The sequence below is a fragment of the Microtus oregoni genome, unplaced genomic scaffold (assembly GCF_018167655.1).
Source record: "Microtus oregoni isolate MIOR12 unplaced genomic scaffold, Mior012 000013F_ref0000133, whole genome shotgun sequence".
In the NCBI taxonomy this organism is placed as follows: Eukaryota; Metazoa; Chordata; class Mammalia; order Rodentia; family Cricetidae; genus Microtus; species Microtus oregoni.
The window spans coordinates 34652626-34676298 of record NW_024543072.1 but is presented as its reverse complement, the minus strand read 5'-3'; the positions used below and the strand labels follow the sequence as shown (position 1 = coordinate 34676298).

At 42.5% G+C, this 23673-nt stretch overlaps 1 protein-coding gene across 1 annotated transcript in view; it reads left to right on the top strand.

Annotated features, from left to right (window-relative positions):
* The window catches only part of F5 (coagulation factor V), a 77700-nt gene that overhangs the window by 11449 nt on the left and 42578 nt on the right, over window positions 1–23673 (top strand). Inside the window, exons 3-8 of the mRNA XM_041663108.1 lie at window positions 2150–2272; window positions 12662–12874; window positions 16191–16334; window positions 19236–19457; window positions 21001–21166; window positions 22371–22548. Of these exons, the coding sequence (XP_041519042.1) occupies window positions 2150–2272; window positions 12662–12874; window positions 16191–16334; window positions 19236–19457; window positions 21001–21166; window positions 22371–22548 (1046 nt within the window). The remainder of the gene's footprint in view (window positions 1–2149; window positions 2273–12661; window positions 12875–16190; window positions 16335–19235; window positions 19458–21000; window positions 21167–22370; window positions 22549–23673) is intronic.

Below are 23673 nucleotides of genomic sequence, written 5' to 3'. Positions count from 1 at the left end.
GTGTCCCCACAGCCATGTGTCCCCACAGCCATGTGTCCCACAACCATGTGTCCCCACAGCCATGTGTCCCACAGCCATGTGTCTCCACAGCCATGTGTCCCACAGCCATGTGTCCCACAGCCATGTGTCCCCACAGCCGTGTGTCCCACAACCATGTGTCCCCACAGCCGTGTGTCCCACAACCATGTGTCCCCACAGCCATGTGTCCCACAACCATGTGTCCCACAACCATGTGTCCCCACAGCCGTGTGTCCCACATCCATGTGTCCCCACAGCCATGTGTCCCACAGCCATGTGTCCCACAACCATGTGTCCCACAGCCATGTGTCCCACAGCCATGTGTCCCACAGCCATGTGTCTTCACAGTCTGAGGCCTGAGATGGAAGAGCAGTTAGTATCTGATATATGGAAGAACGCTAAGTGTGAAGTGCTGTGTAAAGAGGTGGCTTAAAACTCAGTGCCTTGAGTCAGACAGATTTAAGTTGAAATCATAGCTTGGCCTCTCTTAGTTTTATGATTTGGGGAATGATCCTTAATACTCTGAGGCTCACTTTTCTAGTATGTAATATGAAGGTCTAATCGCTACCTTAAATTTTACTATGAAGGTTAATATAAGGGCTTCCAGTACTTGGGCATATCGGAGGGACAGTAAGTGAAAGTCCGCTGCTAACTCTCACACTGCAAATGTAACCAGCAGTACATGGATGCTGGCTGAACTTCATGACCACACTGTCATTTCCTCCTTCTGCATCTAAGATTCCCAGGGGCCAGAAAGAAATCCTGTGAGACTGTGGCTGGCTTGGATGTGACAGCAGCCATTGCTGCCGCTTGACTGAACTGTAGTTAGAGTTGACGGGTGCCAAAATCATTTGTGAGCACGCGTTAAAACACAGAGTCACAAGCTCCGCCTCCAGAGCCGAGGCCAAGGTGGTAACTGGGACTCTTTCTTTTGGTGAGATACCGAGTTAGTCTGAAATGAAGTATTCCAAGTCTACACTTCAGGAAATTCTAGCATATGGGTCTCCCGAACTCTGACCCTTCTATCAGCTTCCTGCTAAGGAACCAGATGGAGCTAGCCCTGCAGCCTCCCTGCGCCCATAATATCCTGTCCATCTAGAGAATGCCTACATTCAAACTACTTTGTGGTCCCCTGGGAGCCAATGGTTGTGTCTTACTCATTCGTGTGGATCAAGATTCCGCACTGAGCCTGCCAATGGCAAGTAAAGCCTTGGTCTTGATGCCTGTGTCCTTAGCCCGATTCCTGCTCATCTGTCATGGTAACAGACAATCTGATGGCATTATTTAGCCAGTGACTCAGATCATAAAACCTTGGGATCTTTCCTGACTCCTCATATATGCTACTTCCCATCTGTTAGAAATCCTTGTTCTCTTAACTTCCAAATGTGTCCAGCAAATCACTGCTGCACTGCCGGACGCGCTGGCTCAATCTACAGCTGTCTACTCCCTCCACAGTAGCCCCGTTCTTCAGACATAGCTCTCTTTTCTTTTACATGTTTTTTTTTCCTAATGAGTATGAATTTTTAAAACATGTTGAGCCATGTCTATACTATACAAAGTTCAAATGACTTGCTGGTCCGTGTAGAAGAAACCCAAATCCCTATGATGGCCCATGGATCCTCCCACCCCCACCCCGTTCACATCTCACTTTCCCCTTGATATTGTAGAATTGTTGTTGTGAGGAGTCATGCAAGGGCTTTCCTTCCATACATTAAGGTCCTTGTGATCAAGGTCTCGGGGCTTTGGAGATTCTTGAACTTGTATGAGTACCAGGGAATGGTGTGATTTACTCCTTGGTTGCACTCAGATCCGCGGGAGAGTGGAGACTAACTCATGTAAGAAAAGACAGCACATGAGAGCGGGTAGGATCTGGGGCAAACTGTCTCTCAAGTCTTTGGAGTTGCTTTGGGTTAAGGCCAAGGATTTGCCGTTCATCGTTATTTAAAGAGCCATGCTGGAGCTGATGGGATGACGAAGATACAAAGATCAGGTGATAGTTTAAGTTCAAGAGAAGCGAGTCAACTTCAGGACCAGAAGGGGCAGCTTGGGGCTTTTCTACATGTTCCTCTTGCTTAGCAGCTGCCTCTTTAATAATCCTGAATACAAAAATTTCATGCTTATCTTCCCATAGGACTTCTTGGACCTACTCTCTATGCTGAGGTTGGAGACACCATGAAAGTTCACTTCAGAAACAAAGCAGACAAGCCCATAAGCATCCATCCTCAAGGAATCAAATACAGCAAATTTTCAGAAGGTAAGATGAGTTTGTGAACCTCTAACAAGAGAAAGGGTTGATCGCTTTAATGTTATTGCTAGATATTTTTACAGCTGGGATTGTTCACCGTGCACTCTTAGAGAAACTGTAATTATAAAAATTGATCCTGCTTTCGGTTTCAGAGATGAAAACTAATGGTTTAGAGCCACCTAAATACCAGGGTTTTGTTAAGTTCCTGCACCTAATAAGGTGGGTGAGAAAATCATCCCACCTCTCTGAATTCCATATGTTCACCTTAAAATGGTAATAACAGCCCCACCATCTAGGATGGTTTTAGGCAGAGATAAGCCCATGTGTCTACAGTAAGTACAAGCAAGAATTATCATCACACAAACAAATGCAGGCAAATGTACTCTGCTTGAACTCCATGGCTACTATGCTTCTTTCCCCCGCTTCTATGAGTTTTAATGGGCACACACAAAACCCCATGGTAATTAAGGGTGAGCAAACATTTTTTTTTAAAAGCCATCTACTAAATACATTCAGCTTTGCAGGCAACAAGATTTATGCTGCCTTGGAAAGAGGACATTTTGGTTGAGGAATTGTTCCATCAGATTTGCTTGTGGGCATGTCTGTGGAGAACTTTCTTGACTGCTAATTGATAAGGGAGGTCCCAGCCCACTGTGGATGGTGCTATCCCTGGGCAATGAGCCTGGGCTGTATAAAACAGGTAGCTGAGCATGCCAGGGACACAAACCCATGAGCAGAGTTCTTCAGTTACTGCCGTGAGTTCCTGCCTTGGCTTCCCTCCACAACGCACTATCATCTGTAATCCAGGTCAACCCTTTTCTTTCCAAGTTGCTTTTGGTCAGTGTTTTATCACAGCAAGAGAAACGGGAATTGGAATAGTTGGCAAGTTCCCGGACAAGACATTGTGCACAGGAGTCTCTTCTATGTTATCTGATTTCATACAGTGATTAGCCCGCTTATGAGGTTTCTCGATCAGAGTTGAGCAGTGCAGGGCAGGAGAGGGGAGCAGCAGCATGGTCAAACAGTGATGTTTGACCTTCCAAGCATCACAATGAGGGAGAAAGTGAGAGTGTGGACTCTGGCCCTCAGCTCAGTTGTTTGCAGAGGGAATGGACCTTGCAACATCGCTCATCTCCCTCTAATGTTTATTTGCCCCCCTATTACTCAGTCAGCAAGCGTTTGTGAAACCAAATGATTGGGCATGCCCCCAGCACATCTGCTTGCAGCTTCTTAGCATTGTGCGTGAGTGCCTATATTTCCATAAAGTCGAAAACAGTAAATTCAGCTAAATAGGAAAAATAAAAAGCTTCCCTGGAAAACAAGATACAAACTTAGTATATACTTTCCTTCATGTAGAGACAAGCCTCCTCCCATTGTACCATGCCCTTCGGGATTAAAATGTGGTATCTCCTCATATCTGTGTCTAGCACTCACCCTCACCTACTGCCTACCTCTGTGGCTGGACCTAGTTTGCTGGGGGTAAAGCAGCTACATGGTGAGCCAGCAAGGTGAGAGTCCAAATTCTTTATCTCAGAAGTAAACATAAAACGGATGGGCAGTGTGAGACAGAGACACTAAGGATAGGTTTGAGAAGTCATCATGGTAGGTAGGTTGAAGAAGAACTCCCCTGTTGGACAGAATACACAAACTTGTTCCTGGAAATGCGTACAGTTCCTTTCTAATGGTATTGAATTTTTTAAGCTTTGTATCAGGTCTGGGAAGACAGCTCAGCAGGTAAGAGTGCTTACTGAACAAACATGGCCACCTGAGTTCAAATTTCGGAAACTCCCATAAAAAACAAGGTGTGGCCAGGTGCATCTATAACATTCAGTGCTTGTGGACAGGGGATAGAGATGGGAGCTCTCTAGGGCTTGATGGTTACCAGCTGAATTTCATGTTCACAAAGAAACTCTGTCTCAAGGGATGAAGGTCATCACAAGTCCTCTGGCTTACACACACACACACACACACACACACACACACACACACACTACTGTAAAAACCCCAAAACCCTAAAAAAAAACAAAAAAAACTAACACTAAAGTAAATTTAATTGAAATGAAATTTAATTTAAAAAAAGTCTTTAAGTAGCATGCATTGCAGTATTGGTAAGGTTTGAGTGATTATTTTAAGGAAGTCTCTTTCATGATAAGTCTTAATATTGTTATTATTCTTTTTTCTTCTCTCTCTATGTCTCTTCTCCTTCCCTCCCTCCTTCTCTCTTTCTCTTTGTCTCTGCCGCCGTGTGTGTGTGTGTGTGTGTGTGTGTGTGTGTGTGTGTATGTGTGTGTGATGGGGGATCGGACCCAGCTCCTCACACATTCTGGGAAAGCACTTTTACCACTAAGTTGCATTTCCAGACCCTTGATAGTATTCTTTCATGGGATTTATATTCTTGTATTTACCTGGGGAGTTGCATTGTACTGTACCACAAAATTAATTTTAGTTTTATATAAAATGCTTTAAATTATATTTAATGTTATAACTCTATACATTTAACCATCTTCTAGTAGGCTGGAGCCCTAAATCTTTTTTTGTTGATTTTATTGAGCTCTACATTTTTTTCTGCTCCCTTCCCTTCCTCTCCCCTCCTTTTCAACCGTCTCCCATGGTCCCCATGCTCCCAATTTACTCAGGAGACCTTGTCTTTTTCTACTTCCCATGTAGATTAGAACTATGTATGTCTTTCTTAGTGTCCTCATTGTTATCTAGGTTCACTGGGATTGTTATTTGTAGGCTGGTTTTCTTTGCTTTATATCCAAAAACTACTTATGAGTGAGTACATATGATATTTGTCTTTCTTGGTCTGGGTTACCTCATTCAATATGATGTTTTCTAGTTCTATCCATTTGCCTGCAAATTTCAAGATGTAATTTTTTATTTTATTTTATTGTTTTGCTGTGTAGTACTCCGTTGTGTAAATGTACCACATTTTCCTTATCCATTCTTTGGTCCAGGAGCATTTAGGTTGTTTCCAGGTTCAGGCTATGACAAAAAAAGCTGCTATGAACATAGTTGAACACATGTCCTTGCGGCATGATTGAGCATCCTTTGGATATATACCCAAAAGTGTTATTACTGTGTCTTGAGGAAGGTTGTTTTCTAATTTTCTGATAAATCGCCACACTGACATCCAAAGGGGCTGTACCAGCTTGCACTCCCCCCAGCAATGCAGGAGAGTTCCCTTATCCCACAACCTCTCCAGCATAAGTTGTCATCAGTGTTTTTGATCTTGGCCATTCTTACAGGTATAAGATGGAATCCCAGAGTTGTTTTGATTTACATCTCTCTGATATAGAGCCCTAAATCTTTTTTTCTTTTTTTTTCCGTTTATTTATTTATTAAAGATTTCTGTCTCTTCCCTGCCACCGCCTCCCATTTCCCTCCCCCTCCCCCAATCAAGTTCCCCTCCCTCGTCAGCCCAAAGAGCAATCAGGGTTCCCTGCCCAGTGGGAAGTCCAAGGACCACCCACCTCCATCCAGGTCTAGTAAGGTGAGCATCCAAACTGCCTAGGTTCCCACAAAGCCAATATGTGCAGTAGGATCAAAAACCCACTGCCATTGTTCTTGAGTTCTCAGTAGTCCTCATTGTCCGCTATGTTCAGCGAGTCCGGTTTTATCTCAAGCTTTTTCAGACCCAGGCCAGCTGGCCTTGGTGAGTTCCCGATAGAACATCCCCATTGTCTCAGTGTGTGGGTGCACCCCTGGCGGTCCTGAGTTCCTTGCTCATGTTCTCTCTCCTTCTGCTCCTGATTTGGACCTTGAGATTTCTGTCCGGTGCTCCAATGTGGGTCTCTGTCTCAGTCTCCTTTCATCGCCTGATGAAGGTTAATATTCAGGAGGATGCCTATATGTTTTTCTTTGGGTTCTCCTTATTTAGCTTCTCTAGGATCACTAATTATAGGCTCAATGTCCTTTGTTTATGGCTAGAAACCAAATATGAGTGAGTACATCCCATGTTCCTCTTTTTGGGTCTGGCTTACCTCACTCAGGATAGTGTTTTCTATTTCCATCCATTTGCATGCAAAATTCAAGAAGTCCTTGTTTTTTACTGCTGAGTAGTACTCTAATATGTATATATTCCATACTTTCTTCATCCATTCTTCCATTGAAGGGCATCTAGGTTGTTTCCAGGTTCTGGATATTACAAACAATGCTGCTATGAACATAGTAGAGCATATACTTTTGTTGTATGATAAGGCCTCTCTTGGGTATATTCCCAAGAGTGGTATTGCTGGGTCCAGGGGAAGGTTGATCCCGAATTTCTTGAGAAACCACCACACTGCTTTCCAAAGTGGTTGCACAAGTTTGCATTCCCACCAGCAATGGATGAGTGTACCCTTTTCTCCACAACCTCTCCAGCAAAGGCTATCATTGGTGTTTTTGATTTTAGCCATTCTGACAGGTATAAGATGGTATCTTAAAGTTGTCTTGATTTGCATTTCCCTGATCGCTAAGGAAGTTGAGCATGACCTTAAGTGTCTTTTGGCCATTTGAACTTCTTCTGTTGAGAATTCTCTGTTCAGCTCAGTGCCCCATTTTATAATTGGGTTGATTAGATTTTTATGGTCTAGTTTCTTGAGTTCTTTATATATTTTGGAGATCAGAGCTTTGTCTGTTGCGGGGTTGGTGAAGATCTTCTCCCAGTCAGTGGGTTGCCTTTGTGTCTTAGTGACAGTGTCCTTTGCTTTACAGAATAGAGCCCTAAATCTTAAAAATAAATCCAATAAAAATTGTAGTTTGCATCTAAGTGTTGTAAAATTTTGCATATGAAAACTTAGTCTTTAAGGAGTTTCCTTAACATTTCAATTCTTGACACAAGTTTGTTTACTTCTACCAAGTATGAAACAAATTATAATGATAAATAAAAAAATCTCATAAATCATAAAAATCTGCATTGTTCAATTTTTTAAAACCTCATATGTCTACGCAGTAGAATCAAGTTCATTATACAACACCAGCATTAATTTTCCCATTGTCTAAAGTACAGCTTCTAAAGGAATATCTGGACCTTTGCTTGCACAGAGGCATTCTCTGTGTTTAATAAATGGGGAAGAAAAAGCTCACAAGGAGAAGTAACGAGGGAGATTAGATGAATGGTTGCCCTTTACAGAGGCTCCTTCCCAAAGCTTCCATGCACCATTTCACGTTTTAAGACATACTGGGGCCTCGTTGAAAATAATTAGTACCTCGTGTCAAAAGTAAGCACATTATAAAGTTGACCAAGAACCAAGCAGGAAATGAACAGAGCCAAGTGAATATAAAATGAAGGAGAACTCTTGTGTAAGTGGTTTTCTCTGCTACAGGGTGAACAAGGTCTTCTAAGTCATATCACGATCCATCCTGTCCGTTTCTTCTTTTCAATTTAGAGTTTAACTTCATTTTGATTACCAAGTCAAAGTCAGATTGACCAAAACAGCAGCAAAAACAAAATAAAACCAACAAGTCACATTTCACAACTGCTTCCTCTAAATAGCTGTTTTGGCTTTGTTCTGTATTGTGTAGGTCACAGAATGAGCAATATAACATTTCTGTTTTGTTCTAAAAGCAAAGTAATCTGCTATGAAAAGATAAGAGAACAGATAAAAGTGCCCTCCGATCACTCTAGTAGTGAGCCCATGTGCACTTACAGACCACATCCCATGTGCAAATCTATTGCTCACCCTTATTTCCCAATGTCCAAATCTCACCTCTTCAACTTAATTCAAATTATCATTCAAGTATGCAAAATGTTGCTTTACATAAAAATGTGAAATGAAGTTCTCCTTGTGGACATCTCTTTGTGTTGCCGTGGCAACATTTTCAGTATCTATGCGTGTGTCATAGCATCCTGTTTTGTACAGGTTTTAAAATCCACTGAACGTTAAATTTGAGTGTGAGCCTTTAAATTTTCACAAATAAATTTGATGACACAAGGAAAATCATTTGCTCACCTAGAAGGTAACTCTTACATCAAGACAGACAGCATGTTCTGATTGTGGTCCCTCATTGAGTAGCCTTGGGAAATAAACAGAGGTCAAAGCCAACACAACTACAGCACCACCATGTTCTTACCCTGGTCTCCTTTGCATCTGCACCAAACACAGAGCCTGGGATTCTTGAGGTGGTGGTGGGAGCCATTGTTATCATTATTGGGCTAAGCTGAAGGACTGATGACTTATTAGAAATAGGGACACTGGGTTATCTTCCCTTTGCTCAGAAATGTGTTAATTTTTGGGCAATTATAAGCAGTTACATTGTCTTATTATGGACTTTCCTCACCTTAAAATGGATACATTACTGATATAGATTCCCATGTTTGTGTTTTTCAAATTTCATGTGCTAGACACCTGATCCTCGGCAAGAATATATCAAGAGTGGGGCCTTCAGGAGGGATTTAAGTCATGGAGTCACAACCCTCGTGGTGGGGTTTGTGCCCTTTCAATGGAACCACAAGTGGAGCTCTCCCACCCTGTGTGTATCCCATGTGACTATGACAGAGAGCCGTCTGCACCAGGGAGGGGCACATGAGAGCACACCACATTGAAATCCACACACAGCCTCTATCATGAGGAATGGTTGTGCTTAGCTGCCACCCAGTCTAGGGCACTCTGTCATAGCAACCTTAGCCACCCCAATCTCAGTTTTCTCAGCTATGCTAGAACGCAAGAGAACTAAGATATATCTCATCTGAACACAGTATTAGATCTGTAATGTCAGCACTCGAGATGCTGAGATGGAAGGCTTGTGATTGAAAGGATAGCTTGGGATATGGAGTGTGTGTGTGTGTTTTCTAGTCTTCACAACCCATCAAAAATACTATCTCTAAAAAATGAATTATTTTATCTTAATTTAAGGTAAAGGGCTTCAAAGGGTATTAAGAGCCCCTCCCAAATTATCAGGGGTACAAATTAAATGATATCTCATGTCAACAACAGCCTCTACATACATGTGCACACAGGTATATGTGCACCTGACCACACATACAATCATACACATACACCTACATATTACATACATGATGTAGGAGGGTCATCTGTCTATGTGTTACTTTCATTGGTTAATAATGAAACTGCCTTGACTTTTTGATAGGGCAGAATTCAGATAGATGGAGTAGACTGAACAGAATGCTAGGAAAAAGAAAGCAGAGTCAGGCAGACGCCATGATTCCCCTTCCCAAGATGGACGCTGGCTAGACTCATGCTGGTAAACCACAACTTCGTGGTGGCATACGGATTATTAGTTATGGGTTAGTCAAGATGTGAGAGTTAGCCAATAAGAGGCTAGAACTAATGGATCAGGCAGTGTTTAAATGAATACAGTTTCTGTGTGATTATTTCAGGTGTAAACTAGCCAGGGAGCCAGGATCCCAGCGGGAACGCAGCCCACCGCTCCCTTTACAACAGATTGGCGCTCAATGTGGGGCTTGAACCCACGACCCTGAGATTAAGAGTCTCATGCTCTACCGACTGAGCTAGCCGGGCAGCGGGAAGCAGCCCACTGATCCTTTTACAACACATAAACATGTATAAAATCAGTCAAATAAACTTAAAAGGAACATCACCACCATATGTAGCACAGAATCAGAGAAGGAGTGAGCTGTGTTAAATCAGACATCTAAAAGCTAAGCAGACATTTTATCTCAACCTCTTACCCTGCCAAAAAGACCACATTTTGTCTTTTGGAGGGCCTGTAAAGGTAACAGGAAGATGCTACTTCCCACTATAGGAATCCTTTGTGGTGCCTTAGCTGCTAAAACAGTGGAAGCTTCTAGTCAGGAAAAAAAACTAGGAGGCTGTGGAGGAGACCACTTAGGAGGGGCCAGCATGCAAGCCTCATGTAGGGCAGCTCAAGGAACCGCAGGCTGACCACTTGTTGCACAAAGAATGACCAGGGAGGGTGCCCTTCTTATCAGTGTAGCTTTGCTACAGAGCTTGCAGAGATAAAGATCCCTGCTTGTCCTTTGAGATACTTCCTCATAAGCTCTTCTATTAAGAGCTCATGCTACTAAAATATCTTGGAGTAACTCTAACCAAGCAAGTGGAAGACTTGTATGACAAGAACTTTAACTCTTTGAAGAAAGAAATTGAAGAAGACACCAGAAAGTGGAAAGATCTCCCATGCTCTTGGGCAGGAAGCATTAACATAGTAAAAATGTCAATCTTACCAAAAGCAATCTACAGATTTAATGCCATGCCCATCAAAATTCCAGCAAATTTTTTCCCAGACCTCGAAAGAACGGTATTCAACTTCATATGGAAAAGCAAAAAACCCAGGATAGCCAAAACAATCCTGTATGATAAAAGAACTTTTGGAGGCATCACAATTCCTGACTTCAGACTCTACTACAGAGCTACAGTACTGAAAACAGCCTGGTATTGGCATAAAAACAGACAGGAGGACCAATGGAACCAAATAGAAGACCCGGATATTAATCCACACTCCTTCAAACACCTGATTTTTTACAAAGAAGCAAAAAATATCAAATGGAAAAAAGAAAGTGTGTTTAACAAACAGTGCTGGCATAACTGGATATCATCATGTAGGAGAATGAAAATAGATTTACATCTATCACCATGCACAAAACTCAAGTCCAAATGGATCAACATAAAGCCAGCCACACTGAACATCATAGAAGAGAAAGTGAGAAGTACACTTGAACACATTGGCACAGGAGACTACTTCCTAAATATAACCCCAGCAGCACAGACACTGAGAGAAACAATAAGTGGGACCCCCTGAAACTGAAAAGCTTTTGTAAAGCAAAGGACATGATCAACAAGACAAAACGACAGCCTACTGAATGGGAAAAGATCTTCACTAACCCCACATCAGACAGAGGTCTGATCTCCAAAATATACAAAGAACTCAAAAAATGGTCATCAAAAGAACAAATAACCTAATAAAAAACTGAGTACAGACCTAAACAAAGAACTCTCAACAGAGGAATCTAAAATGACTGAAAGACACTTAAGAAAATGTTCAACATCCTTAGTCATCAGAGAAATGCAAATCAAAACAACTCTGAATGGCCAAGTTCAAAAATACTGATGACAACTTATGCTGGAGAGGTTGTGGGGTAAAGGGAACACTCCTGCATTGCTGGTGGGAATGCAAGCTGGTATAGCCCCTTTGGATGTCAGTGTGGCAATTTCTCAGAAAATTAGGGAACAACCTTCCTCAAGATGCAGTAATACCACCTTTGGATATATACCCAAAGGATGCGCAATCGTGACACAAGGACATGTGCTCAACTACGTTCATAGCAGCATTGTTCATCATAGCCAGAATATGGAAACAACCTAAATGTGGTACATTTACACAATGGAGTACAACACAGAAACTGATTTTCCTGAAGTGTTTGTGCTTTTGAAAAGACGAATGCTTGATTTCAGCCTTACTCTCCTTTCTTTCCCCATCTCTGTTCTTCTATGCCTCCCTCTTGTCATTTCCTTCGATTGACATGTAATAAAGTTCACCAAATTCAAGGATAATACTGGGTGAGTATTAACCAGTGTGTCTGATCTGACAGTCCCAATTCCCACTGGCTCTTGGCCCAATCATATCACACACTTCAGGCTCAACTCCCTGTATTATGATGGGCTCGACTTCTACCAAACAAAGGAAGCTCCATCCCAAAGTGGAATCCCAAGGGTGAAAAACTTGGCTTAATTGAACGAGAAATGCCTCTGGCAAAGAGGAAGTCGATCCTTCGCGATTGCCTACGACCCTAACCTCTCCCCTTCCTGCTCTCACTTGCTCCATCTCTATCATGTCTCAACCCTCCAAACCCCTTTTCATCTAGGTTCTTCTTCAAAAGCGGAAGACTGATTTCTATGGCACCCTTCTGCTGCCAGAGAGAGCAGCCAGCAAACATAGATTATCAATGGGCTTTTGCACAATGAAGTGAGGTATCTGCACTTCTAGGACAGACTGATTTCATATGCCCAAGGATTAGACTGCATACTGGAGCTAGATGCAGCCATGGTGGGGAGAGGAACTGGAATGGCCCAATTGCAAGGAGCAATTAAGAGACTGAAAAACAAAACAAAACAACAGGGCTGAGAACCATTGCAGTGGAAAAGAACATATGTGCTCAGTGCTAAACAAAACAATATGCAAACAGCACACACATCCTATGCTAACACTAAGTTTAAAGCATACTGATTCTTGTATTATGAGGTGGCTTACTGCTAAGATTGATTTGAGTCTCTGATTACATATAAACAGTCCTTCCAATACCCTGATAAGTAGCAAGTCATTATGGTATTGTGTAAAGGTGGGAATGGGGGGGGGCGACTCTTTCTGATTATAGAAGTTGCTATGAAAGTATGTAATTTGCAGAGAGCTCATCTTGGGTTCCCCACACTGGAGAGTGAAGGGAAAATCCAATTGTCTTTGTGACTGTCACTTCTCCAGGGGCTTCTTACGCTGACCACACGTTCCCAGCGGAGAGGATGGATGATGCCGTGGCTCCTGGGGAAGAGTACACCTACCAGTGGGTCATCAGTGAGGACAGTGGGCCCACACCCGATGACCCGCCTTGCCTCACCCACATCTACTACTCCTATGAAAACCTGACCCAGGACTTCAACTCAGGGCTGATTGGACCTCTACTTATCTGTAAGAAAGGTAAGAGCAGTAACACCAGATTCAACCACAGCAGAGACCCTGGAGTACCTGGGAGATTGTACTGGGGTAAGGCTTGGAGAACCTTGGGACCTTCTTGTAGGTGATGCAAGAGAATGCAGTGGAGACCAGATCATGAATGAGGAAAAATGTCACCTGGTACCAACTTTTCCTGTTTCTTCTAAAACCTCCCCTCATCTTAGTTATGGCAATTTCATTCAAGTCTATTCTGACACTGTGTCTGCATGTTTGCCTGACCAGTCATCTTTACTTCAAAGTCAAGTCTATTTATTTTAAAGTGTATAGCACCCTACTCACTGAGAGAGTTCCGGGAAAGGACACTGGCTGGTACAACTGAGGTAGCTGAGGTTTCTTTTGGTGATTTGGTTTATAAACATGTATACTCCAACTCTCCTTCTTTGTTGTTGTTTGGTTGAGGATGGGTTGGTTGGTTGGTTGGTTGGCTGATTGATCTTTTATCGTTTTTAGTAGACAGGGCCTTGAACTCATAACGATATTTCTCCCTTAGGCTCCCATGTGGTAGGATTGCAGGTGTGAACCACCATTCCCAGCTCAGTTTGCTTTCTTATAAACAAGCTGAACACTTTAGGTGTCGGCCACAGACTTTGTGAGTGTCAACTTTTGCTGACCTATGTAGATCTGTGTCTTTGAGACCTGGGATTTGAGGACCTTAAGGAGTGGGCAGTCTACAGTCTAACGCTGGAGACAGTTTCCCATCAGTTTCAGTGTGCTTTTATAATACTCAAGGGAATCGAAGAAAGCAATGATCCAAGGAAGGTTGTTGGAGTTCAGAAAAACATGAGCAGTAAAACATGTAAATCAACTCCAGCAAACACATACTAAATATTGACAGAGCAGCCCTTTCCCAGAACTTTCCCACGACTGCCCAGTTTAAACACGATTGCCTGGCACGTACCATCGATGATATCTGGGAAAGAACAAAAGTAAGGCAGAGGGCCATATCCAGGTTCAGGCGCACGGAGGACAGACTCGGTATATTCCCATATCCAGGTTCAGGCACACGGAGGACAGACTCGGTATATTCCCATATCCAGGTTCAGGCGCACGGAGGACAGCACTCTGTATATTCTTTCATCAGATTGGGTTCTGACATCCAGCAAGAATAAACGTGTCGTATAAACCAAATGTAAATGTTTAACAGGAGTACAGAATACGTCCAAGAACAATGCAGGGAACAAATTACCTGAGATAAAGGCCCTCTGCCTTCCTTCCCGGAGCCTCTCTCAGTTCCCCAAGGCGTTGTTCATCATGGGTCATTGTTGCAACCACCATGCTCAGACAGTGAGGCATTCCATTAGCAATGTTCTTAGAATTACCTTGACTTTCTCTTCTCTTACTCTGAGCGACTTCAACCCACCTTCATTGAAACCATCAAAGAGTCACAATGAACTGTACCAGGGGATAATGCCATTAATACCTATACACAAGCCATATACCCAGCTACTTATTCATCAATACAAACATATTTTTAAATTTCCTGGCATATAAAAGATACTGCAATTGCATTGAAAGAATGTACTCTTATAAAAGGCATTTTCATTTTATCACCATTTTTACTCATATAAGGATGGGTTTATCTTTATACAAACATTTCTCTAGTTCAGTGCCCCATTTATCTGCAAATGAGGAAGCTGTATTCAATACAGGGCCTTGGGTTGTACCATTTGAGCTGAGGCATGCGTTCTGGTCTGGAAGACTAGAAGAAATGTGTGGTTTTTTATTGTTGATGGTAAGTAATCATTTTGAGCCATTTTTCCACAACAATTGTTCATTTATTTATGTAAATATTTGTTTTTTTTACTTTTTTATTGATTATTTTGGATTTTGCATCACACATCCTGATTTCATTCATCTTTCCATCCCTTTGCATCTACCCTCTGCCACTGCAACCTCCCCCGACCCAAACAAAACAAAATATTTTTTTTTAAAAAAAAGAAAGGAAGGAAGACAAAAAGAAAGAAAGGAAGAAAGAAAGAAAGAAAGAAAGAAAGATCTTGTGGAAACTGCAGTGTGCCACAGTGAATCGCGTAGCGTACCCTTTACCCCATACATCTTTACTTTCAGGTGTTCACTTCAAAGAGTTGTTGGTCTGGTTCAAGGCCTCTGGCTGCTGCTGGGCCCTCCTGGACATCCTCTTGGAACCTTTCTGGACTGCTCTTGTGTTGACTGAGTTTTCTGTCCTGCCCAGTTCCCGCCATCCTTAAGTCCCAAGAAATCACACAGAGGTCTACATTAACTGTAAACTGATTGGCCCATTAGCTCAGGCTTCTTATTAATTCTCATAACTTATATTAGCCCATTATTTTTTGTCTATGTTAGCCACATGGTTCAGTACCATTTTCTGCGAGGCAGTCACGTCTTGCTTCTTTTGTTGTAGGGTCACAATTGTGAACCAAGCTTTCTTCTTCCCAGAATTCTCCTGTTCTTGTCGACCCACCTCTACTTCCTGTCTGGTTCTCCTGCCTATACTTCTTGTCTGGCTACTGGTAAATCAGCATTTATTTAAAATATAATTGACAGAATACAGACCATTGTCCCGCATCATTCTTGGACATCCTGCTGTTGCCCTATGTTTTGAAGATCCTGCAGCTTTGGATCTGCAGGACTGGCCCCCTCACATGCTTTAGCAGATCACTGATGGCGTGGATGTTGGGATGGACCAACTTATATCCCTGGTTTGGGGCCTGGGTGGTAGCTGGGTTGGTCAGCCCACCAGCTCTCCCTTATCCTCGTCACTAGTGCAAGCTCTCCATAACCTCCCTGGATAGCTCACCCTTTGCAGCAGGCAGTCAGGAGGGGATCTAGTTCTCCTGCTCTTACACCCTTAGGGTCAACTGGCCCGCATCTATACCACCAGGGCCAGCTCTACTGTGTTGCCCAAGTGAGGTGCAGGGGTCACTCCCCCCAAGTGCTGCAGCTAGTGGGGGGCAGAACCAGTTCTTTCACTCTCATGACCTCAGGAACAGCTCTCCCACCCACCGCAGGGAACAAGGGGCAAGGGAGGGAAGGTTTTGGCTTTTGGTGGTAGACTTCACTAAATAGTTCAAAATTTATTTGAACTCCCTATATAGCCCAGGTTGGCCTCAAACTCATGATCCTCCTGCCTCAACTTCCTGAGTACTAAGATTTTAGGAACAGATCATAGGACCTGGCTGGGAATGTATGTTTCAAATTTATATCAACACTACTTGGTTCTGGCCCCAAGTTCAGATGTGTGGGAACACTGAAGGTACTCTTCAATCTGGAATGCGATAGAGGCATGTCTCTTCTCTCTCAGACACACTAACTGAGGATGGGACTCAGAAGATGTTTGACAAGCAACATGTGCTGCTGTTTGCTGTGTTTGACGAAAGCAAGAGCTGGAGCCAGTCGCCATCCCTAATGTACACAGTCAATGGCTTTGTGAACAGGACGATGCCAGGTAACACAGGGGCCGCACACTATTCAGCGATGACAGTGTCACCGGTATCTTGGGCCCACTGGTTCTGTAAGGTAGCTTACCACATACACTGGTTTCCAATGCCTAGGAGCAAATTATTACAATCTTGTGCAATGATTCAGTGACTCTCAGGACCTTTACCATCATCATCGTGTGTGTGTGTGTGTGTGTCCTATCCAGGAAATACAACAGATAAATCAGAAGGCAACAAGGAACTTGTTAGGTGTTGCATCTGAGTATATCATTTCTACTCAAGTACAGAGTCACTCTCTAATAGGAATGCTCAACAGAAAGAATGAAATAAAAGGGCTGGAGAGATGGCTCAGTGGTCAAGATCACTGGCTGCTCTTTCAGAGGTCCTGAGTTCAATTCCCAGCAATCACATGGTGGCTCACAACCATCTGCGATGGTATTGATGCCCTCTTTTGGTGTGCATGAAGACAGAGCGTTCATGTACATAAACTACATAAATAAGTAAATCTTAAGGAAATAAATAAATATACGTTTAGTAAAGATAAACAGGACTATGCTCTACCATACAAATATTTTATTAGTTGTTCAAAAGTCTATTGATAAACAATATGCAATGGCATATAGAAAGTTTTCTCTCCCCATCTACAGATAAAGAGTTTTGCAAAGAGGTAAAATCATAGCAACTATAAAGTGGAGGGAAAACTGACTTCCACTGTACTAATCAGTTTTCTATTGCTGTGATAAAATGCTGAATACTGGCTACTATATAAAAAAAGTTGTTTAAAAAAGAATTAAGTTTCAAAAGCAGAAAACTCAAGACTGGCAGGCTCATCAACTCAGCCTTTGGTGAGGGACCACTTGTCTGTGTCATAGTAGGGCAAAGAAGCAAAAGGGAAGTGGCTACATGTGGAAGAGGCCAAGACCAGGATGGCCTTGCTTTATAATAACTCACTCGCGTGAGAATTAGCCAAAGTTCCAGGAGAACTACATTAATCTCCTCCAAGGACAATCTCTCCAGTGACCTAACCGCTTGCCTCTACGCTCTATGTTTATAAGGTTCTACCACTTGAAATCCACTACACAAAGCCAACCAAGCTTCTGGTGTCGCAGCCTTTTAGGAGACATGCTGTAACCATAGCAACCACCAATACCACTTCCACTTCTTCTAGGTCTTTCTAGTAAAACTGACTTAGAATGAAATATTCAGGAGATGTGTGTGTGTGTGTGTGTGTGTGTGTGTGTGTGTGTGTGTGTGTGATGTAGTGATAACAACTCAGGGAAAAAACCTAGATTTGCTCTTTCTTTGCTTACATGGTGACTGGGGAATTGTTCATTTGCTCTGTGGGAGAGCCTAACCTTGGCTTTTATCCTGGATTTACATTCAAATTTCAAATTTGCAATCACAAGATATAAGATAACTGGCTACAAATTGGTCCCCTATGATATTTACATACATACATACATAAGTAAATACACATATGTCCCATAGCATATGTGTATATATTATATTTATGATCAGTTTAGGAAAAATGAAAGTATTTCCCTATTAAAAAATTCCAGGAGCCGCTGTGATGACTCAGTGAGTAAGGGTGCTTTTCTCCAGGCCTGATGACCTGGGTTCGGTCCCTCGGATCCACATGGTGGAAAGAGAGAACCAGCTTACACAGGCTGTCCTCTGACCTCATTGTGAATCACGTGATTCATGCACATCCCCAAAACCAATCGTTAAACAATTGTAAGCAAAAATAAAAGTTCTAAATGTCATTATGTATCAATATCACAAACGACTTCTTTTACAGAGAAATCATCGTTGTCAAGAGTTGAGGTCTGGTTTGTTTTCCATTTTTATTCTGTTTCATTTGGCACCATCTTCTTCCTGGCTCATTCAGCACTGGATAATGATTCTGAGTTCCAAAATTAGGTTCTTCCAAAGCTGAGACTGAACTAAGTGACCTCTCCCTTGGAAGATCTGAATTGGCACCTCATTCATCTCCCTGCCTTTGTGCTGTCCTTACCAACTAGTAGGCTCAATATGCTGTTTCCAGAAGTGGAATTAACAATCCCATTATCTGTGTCTTGACAGGAAGAATAATCCGTGTAAATATATAAAAGCCAAAATGGCCGACTGCGCGTGTAAATAAAACAGAAACAACTTGATCAGGACAAAAAAATTGTAGTTGAAAAAGAAGGGGATAAATGTGCCCACAGAAACACACATACCTTCTAGCTACCTCCCAGCTTCCTGTTCACAGTGTTCACCAAGGACAAATGCCTCCATGGATGAGAAACCAGTTCCCAGCCCACCCTCTTATATCTAGTGGTCATGGATCTGGGTAGGAGCCAAGACTGGACTCTTTCCCAGAGCAAATGAGCATTTTCTCCATCACTGTGGCAACACAGAAAGCAAAGCTGAGCTTTCCCCCTGGTTTTTTCTCCTTCAGTTGTGATCAATCTGTCCATGAAAAGCTCTCAGCATCCAGTTTCAGCAAGGGCACCAGTAACACAGAAAGTAAACCATTGTCATTAAAACAATTCAAAAGTGGGTGAAGACACCATAGAACATCCTTTGCACATCTTCACACTTCTTTCTACTTTGACTGACCTTGACTTCAACCTGCAAGAGAGGATTAGGGTCCTGACACTCTGGCCAGATTGATGTGACCAGTACTTTACTGATTCATACACTGAGAACCCTATATCTTGAACGACCTCTCAGTCCTGGACCAACCGGGAGGGTTTGTCACATATTCAGCTGCCCCCTAACTTTAGTCCTTTAGCTGTTCTTGCAGTTCCGGGGGAAAGGCCCTCTTTCTAAGCTCTATCCCCTCTTTGGGGGTACTACTTGCTGCTTGAGTTGTGACTCTTTGTTTGCGTGCCACTATGCATTCGGATGTTGTCTCTCCCTCTCAGACGTAACAGTCTGCGCCCACGACCACGTCAGCTGGCATCTGATTGGAATGAGCTCAGGACCAGAGCTGTTCTCTATCCACTTCAATGGTCAAGTCCTGGAGCAGAACCAGCACAAGGTGTCCACCATCACGCTGGTCAGTGCTACGTCAACAACCGCGAACATGACCATGAGCCCAGAAGGAAAGTGGATCGTTTCTTCCCTCATCCCAAAGCATTATCAAGGCAAGACACCTTTCTGATCATCTTGTGTTGGGTGCAGCTCCGTTTGTTCCCCTTTACCCTTTTAGCCAACCCCACCTAGACTCAAGCATCCTGGTTCCCAATGGCACCATTACACCCCCTTGCTCTTAGACTCATGACCCAGGGGTTGGAGGTGAAGGAAGTGAAGGCATTGAAAAAACCTTTAAAATAGAGGTCTCTATTTCCGTGAAAGAAGAAGAAAACTGATGCTTCTCTAGATACTTCTCTTGGGTGTCTTTCACATGTAGCCAAGGGAAGGAGCTCAGAGACTAGACAGAACAAGGTGAACATCCACAAATTTATAGAAGTATAGAATTACGAAGATTGACAAGGCCACACATGAGAATATGGTCCCGTACAATGAAAGGAGCTCAAAAGCCAGGCACCAAAAAGAACTCAATGTGAGTTGAGTGTACCATAGATTACATGCTGTGTGTTTGTTTTACTGAGAAAGGGGCTTACACTGCAGTAACTCACCCAATGTTCTAAGCTGGCCTTGAACTCATGGCAGCCCTCCTATCTCAGCCTCCCCAGTGCTGGGATTATAGGCATGAGCCACTATGCTGCTAGCAATGGACTTCAGAGAGCAGCAGTTAACTCTCCTGAACCAGCAGGAGTCGTGTGGTGCCGTGTAAATGAAACAGTTAGCTGTCATGTCACACAGTTTTGCCTTTAAACTGTTGAAACACTCATGTTGATAGAGTTGAAGATCTAAGCACATTCCATTACTTTAGGAAACTGTTACCAACAGGTGTGTAGGCACTTGAGGAATAAATATTGTATGAGATCCCTTTGTTTTCATCCTGAGCAATGGAAATTATGTTAAGGTGATGATATTGATAAACTGTCACTGTGGTATAGTTCTTAATAGGAATAAAGCAAAGCTACATCTAAAATTAAGAACAAGTGGTATTATGAATTAACAATCACATTAAGTATACACCATTGTGTTCTTCATTTATCAAAGGGACAAATAACAAGAAAAGATAATTTTTTTTGTTTTGTTTATTGAGACAGGATTTCTCTTTGTAGGAGCCTGTCCTGAAACTTGCACTGTAGACCGGCTGACCTCGAATTCACAGAGATTGCCTGCCACTGCCTTCTTAGTGCTGGGATTAAAGGTGTACACCACCACTGCTCAATGACAAAATTTTTATATTTAGTAGAGAGAGAGAGAGAGGGAGAGAGAGAGAGAGAGAGAGAGAGAGAGAGAGAGAGAGCTATGTTAAGCATCAAACCCAGGGGCACCTACATGTTAAGCCCACACTTGATCATAGTGCTATATCCCAGTCATAGTCCCAGGGTTTTAAGTTTGCTCCTCCATCAGGGAAGCTTTCCAACTTCTTCCTCTAGCCCTTGCCTCTCATCCTGCTCTCTACTCTTGCGTCCTCTGTGGCCCATTATAAGAGTGTCTGAGCATTGCTTTACTGTTATTATTTGTATCCCATGAATTGTTTTTTTTAATACACATTTTGATGAATTTTTTTCTCTTAAATTCTACTGCTGACTTTCTATCTTAATCCAGCTGGGATGCAAGCTTACGTTGACATTAAAAACTGCCCAAAGAAAACCAGGAGTCCCAAGACGCTCACTCGAGAGCAGAGGCGACACATGAAGAGGTGGGAGTACTTCATTGCTGCAGAGGAAGTCATTTGGAACTATGCACCTGTAATACCTACAACTATGGACAAGTGAGTCGGGGTCAGACCACCATGCAAAGATGAGAGGCGTGCTCCTCGGGCGGGTCCTTAGGCTAAAACGTGGCCAACTCTCAAGGGACTTACATATTGGTTTCCACCTAGACATTCTTATCCTTATCAACATTTAATTGCCCCTAAATCACCATAGGAATGTGGCCCGGTGATGATAATAAGAACAACAGCAACTAGAATTTTCTGAATGTTTGCTACTGCTTGTAGTGGATGTTGGCTAAGGGCTTCACATCAGTTCTACAAGTTCAGGGCTACTCTTCTGTTCTCATACCTGAGAGAAGAAGCCAGAAAATAATAAGGAAAATTGGAAATTCTAGTAGCTCTTCATATGCCAGTCCTAATAAGAAAGGTTAAAGTGGAATTTCACTGGATTGTTGCTCTGTATCTATCAGATTGCCAGGCTCACATTACACCATCTGTTGCCAAGGCTATGGGAAACAGAGCCTATCACACATTCTGGTAGCCCAGGGTGCTTCTAAAGACATTCTGTAGGATAATTTGACAAAATATGTTAGAATTGTAAGCATATACACCCTTTCCCAGCATCACCCTGCTCCTGGAATTTAACTGCACAAAAGGATTACTATTCGCGAGTGGAGGGCTGTGGGAATAAGGTGCATACTGCCACACTATTAATAGTAATAAAAATTAGAATCAATTCCAAAAGTCCATCAGTTGGAAAAGAGAATCAAGTTACAGCACATTCATGCAATGGAATACTGTGAATCAAAAAGAAAGCGAGAGAGGAAAAAAGAAAGAAAAAAAGAAAGAGAAGAAGGAAAGAGAGAGAAAGAGGGAGAAAGGAAGAAATAGAAAGAAAGAAGGAAAGAGAGAAAGAAACAAAGAGAGACAGAGAGAGAGACACAGAGAGAGAGAGAGACAGAGACAGAGACAGAGAGACAGAAGAAAGAAGAAAAAAAAAGGAAGGTACAGACATTTTCTGTCCAGATCTCACCAGGTACCTATGACCTATTCAGTACTGGAGCAGGTGACTCTTAATTGCTAGTTTTTGGCTGTGTGAAGGACATCAGGATGTTGTAGATTACTCTGAGACTATTCCAAGAAGTAGCATTTTAGCCAACCCCAAAGCAGAACTTGCATGCGCAAGGGTTTCCCACTGTTGCACTGGACTCTCTACTTGAAGTAGTTTGACTTTTCTTTTATTATTTCATTTCACTTTAAGGAAATACAGGTCTTTGCACTTGGATAATTTCTCAAATCAAATTGGAAAACAGTATAAGAAAGTTATTTACCGGCAATATGAGGACGAGACCTTCTCCAAACGCATGGAGAGTTCCGGTACCAAACAAAGTGGGATTCTGGGCCCTATTATTAGAGCCCAGGTCAGGGACACACTCAAGGTAAGCAAAGAGATATGGAGGCTGGGAAGAACTGAACTGAAAAGACAGCTCAGGGATTGGCAGTTTTCAATATTTTTAAATGTATTCATATAATTTTAAATTTAAACACAGCTTTTAGTTTTACTTAGTATTTCATGCATTTATAGCCTTAATAATACAAGGATCTTGACAGATAAACCAGAAGCGAATAAAGCAGAGTCACAAGTAGGTGCAATGAAACAATCCCAAGGTTGTCTGCAATGTTTGTTCAAACTTGAGCAGCAAAGTAAAAAGGAAATACGTCTGAGAAAGGTGTACATGCCTGTGAACACTGCACCATTTGCCTGAGGTAGAGAGCCAGGAGTAATTTCTTGTGTCCTTGACAAAATCCCACAACTGTCGCAAAACAGAAGGGGTGGGCAGCTTTTGAAAATAACATTGTTCGTTATCAGTGTGAACATCCGAGTCAGGAGAGTGGAGAGAAAATGACTTCAGGACAGTCTAAGCATGTGGCTCTAATGGTTGGTCTCTAGTCCAGCAGCATTTATATCACCTGGGGCCTGTGATGGAGAGAATCAACTCCCACAGGTTATCTTCTGACCTCATATGCACACTGTAACATACATGCCTTTAAACATACATACACACACAGAGACACACGCACGCACACACATGTACACACACAGTGCACGTATGTACACGCACATACTAAATGTAATAATAATATGCTTGAACATTGTATTACATCATAGAGCTAGGTAAAGACCCAAGTAACAGACAACTGAAGGTTGCATCTTCGGCAAGACCCTAGGATGTAGATAATCTGCATATCAAGGTTGATTTAAAGGCTTTGTCTGAAAACCAAGTAGAAGATAAAACTAAGGTTATCTATTGAAGATTAATAGGCAAATTAGGACTTCTGTGAAAATCATGCCCGAGAGAAAGCCCATTTTGTTCATTTGAAAGTAATCAGATGTCAGAGCCTTCTTTCCCCTCTTTCCTTCCTTCCCTCATTTTTGGCTCCACTAAGATGCCTTAGGTTTCAGGATAAGCAGATGCTGTCTGGAACTCAGGGTCTGGCTCTTGGGGCCCTCCAGGAAGATACCTTCATTGAGAGTGATCTCAGGGAGCAAGACAAGCAGAGGC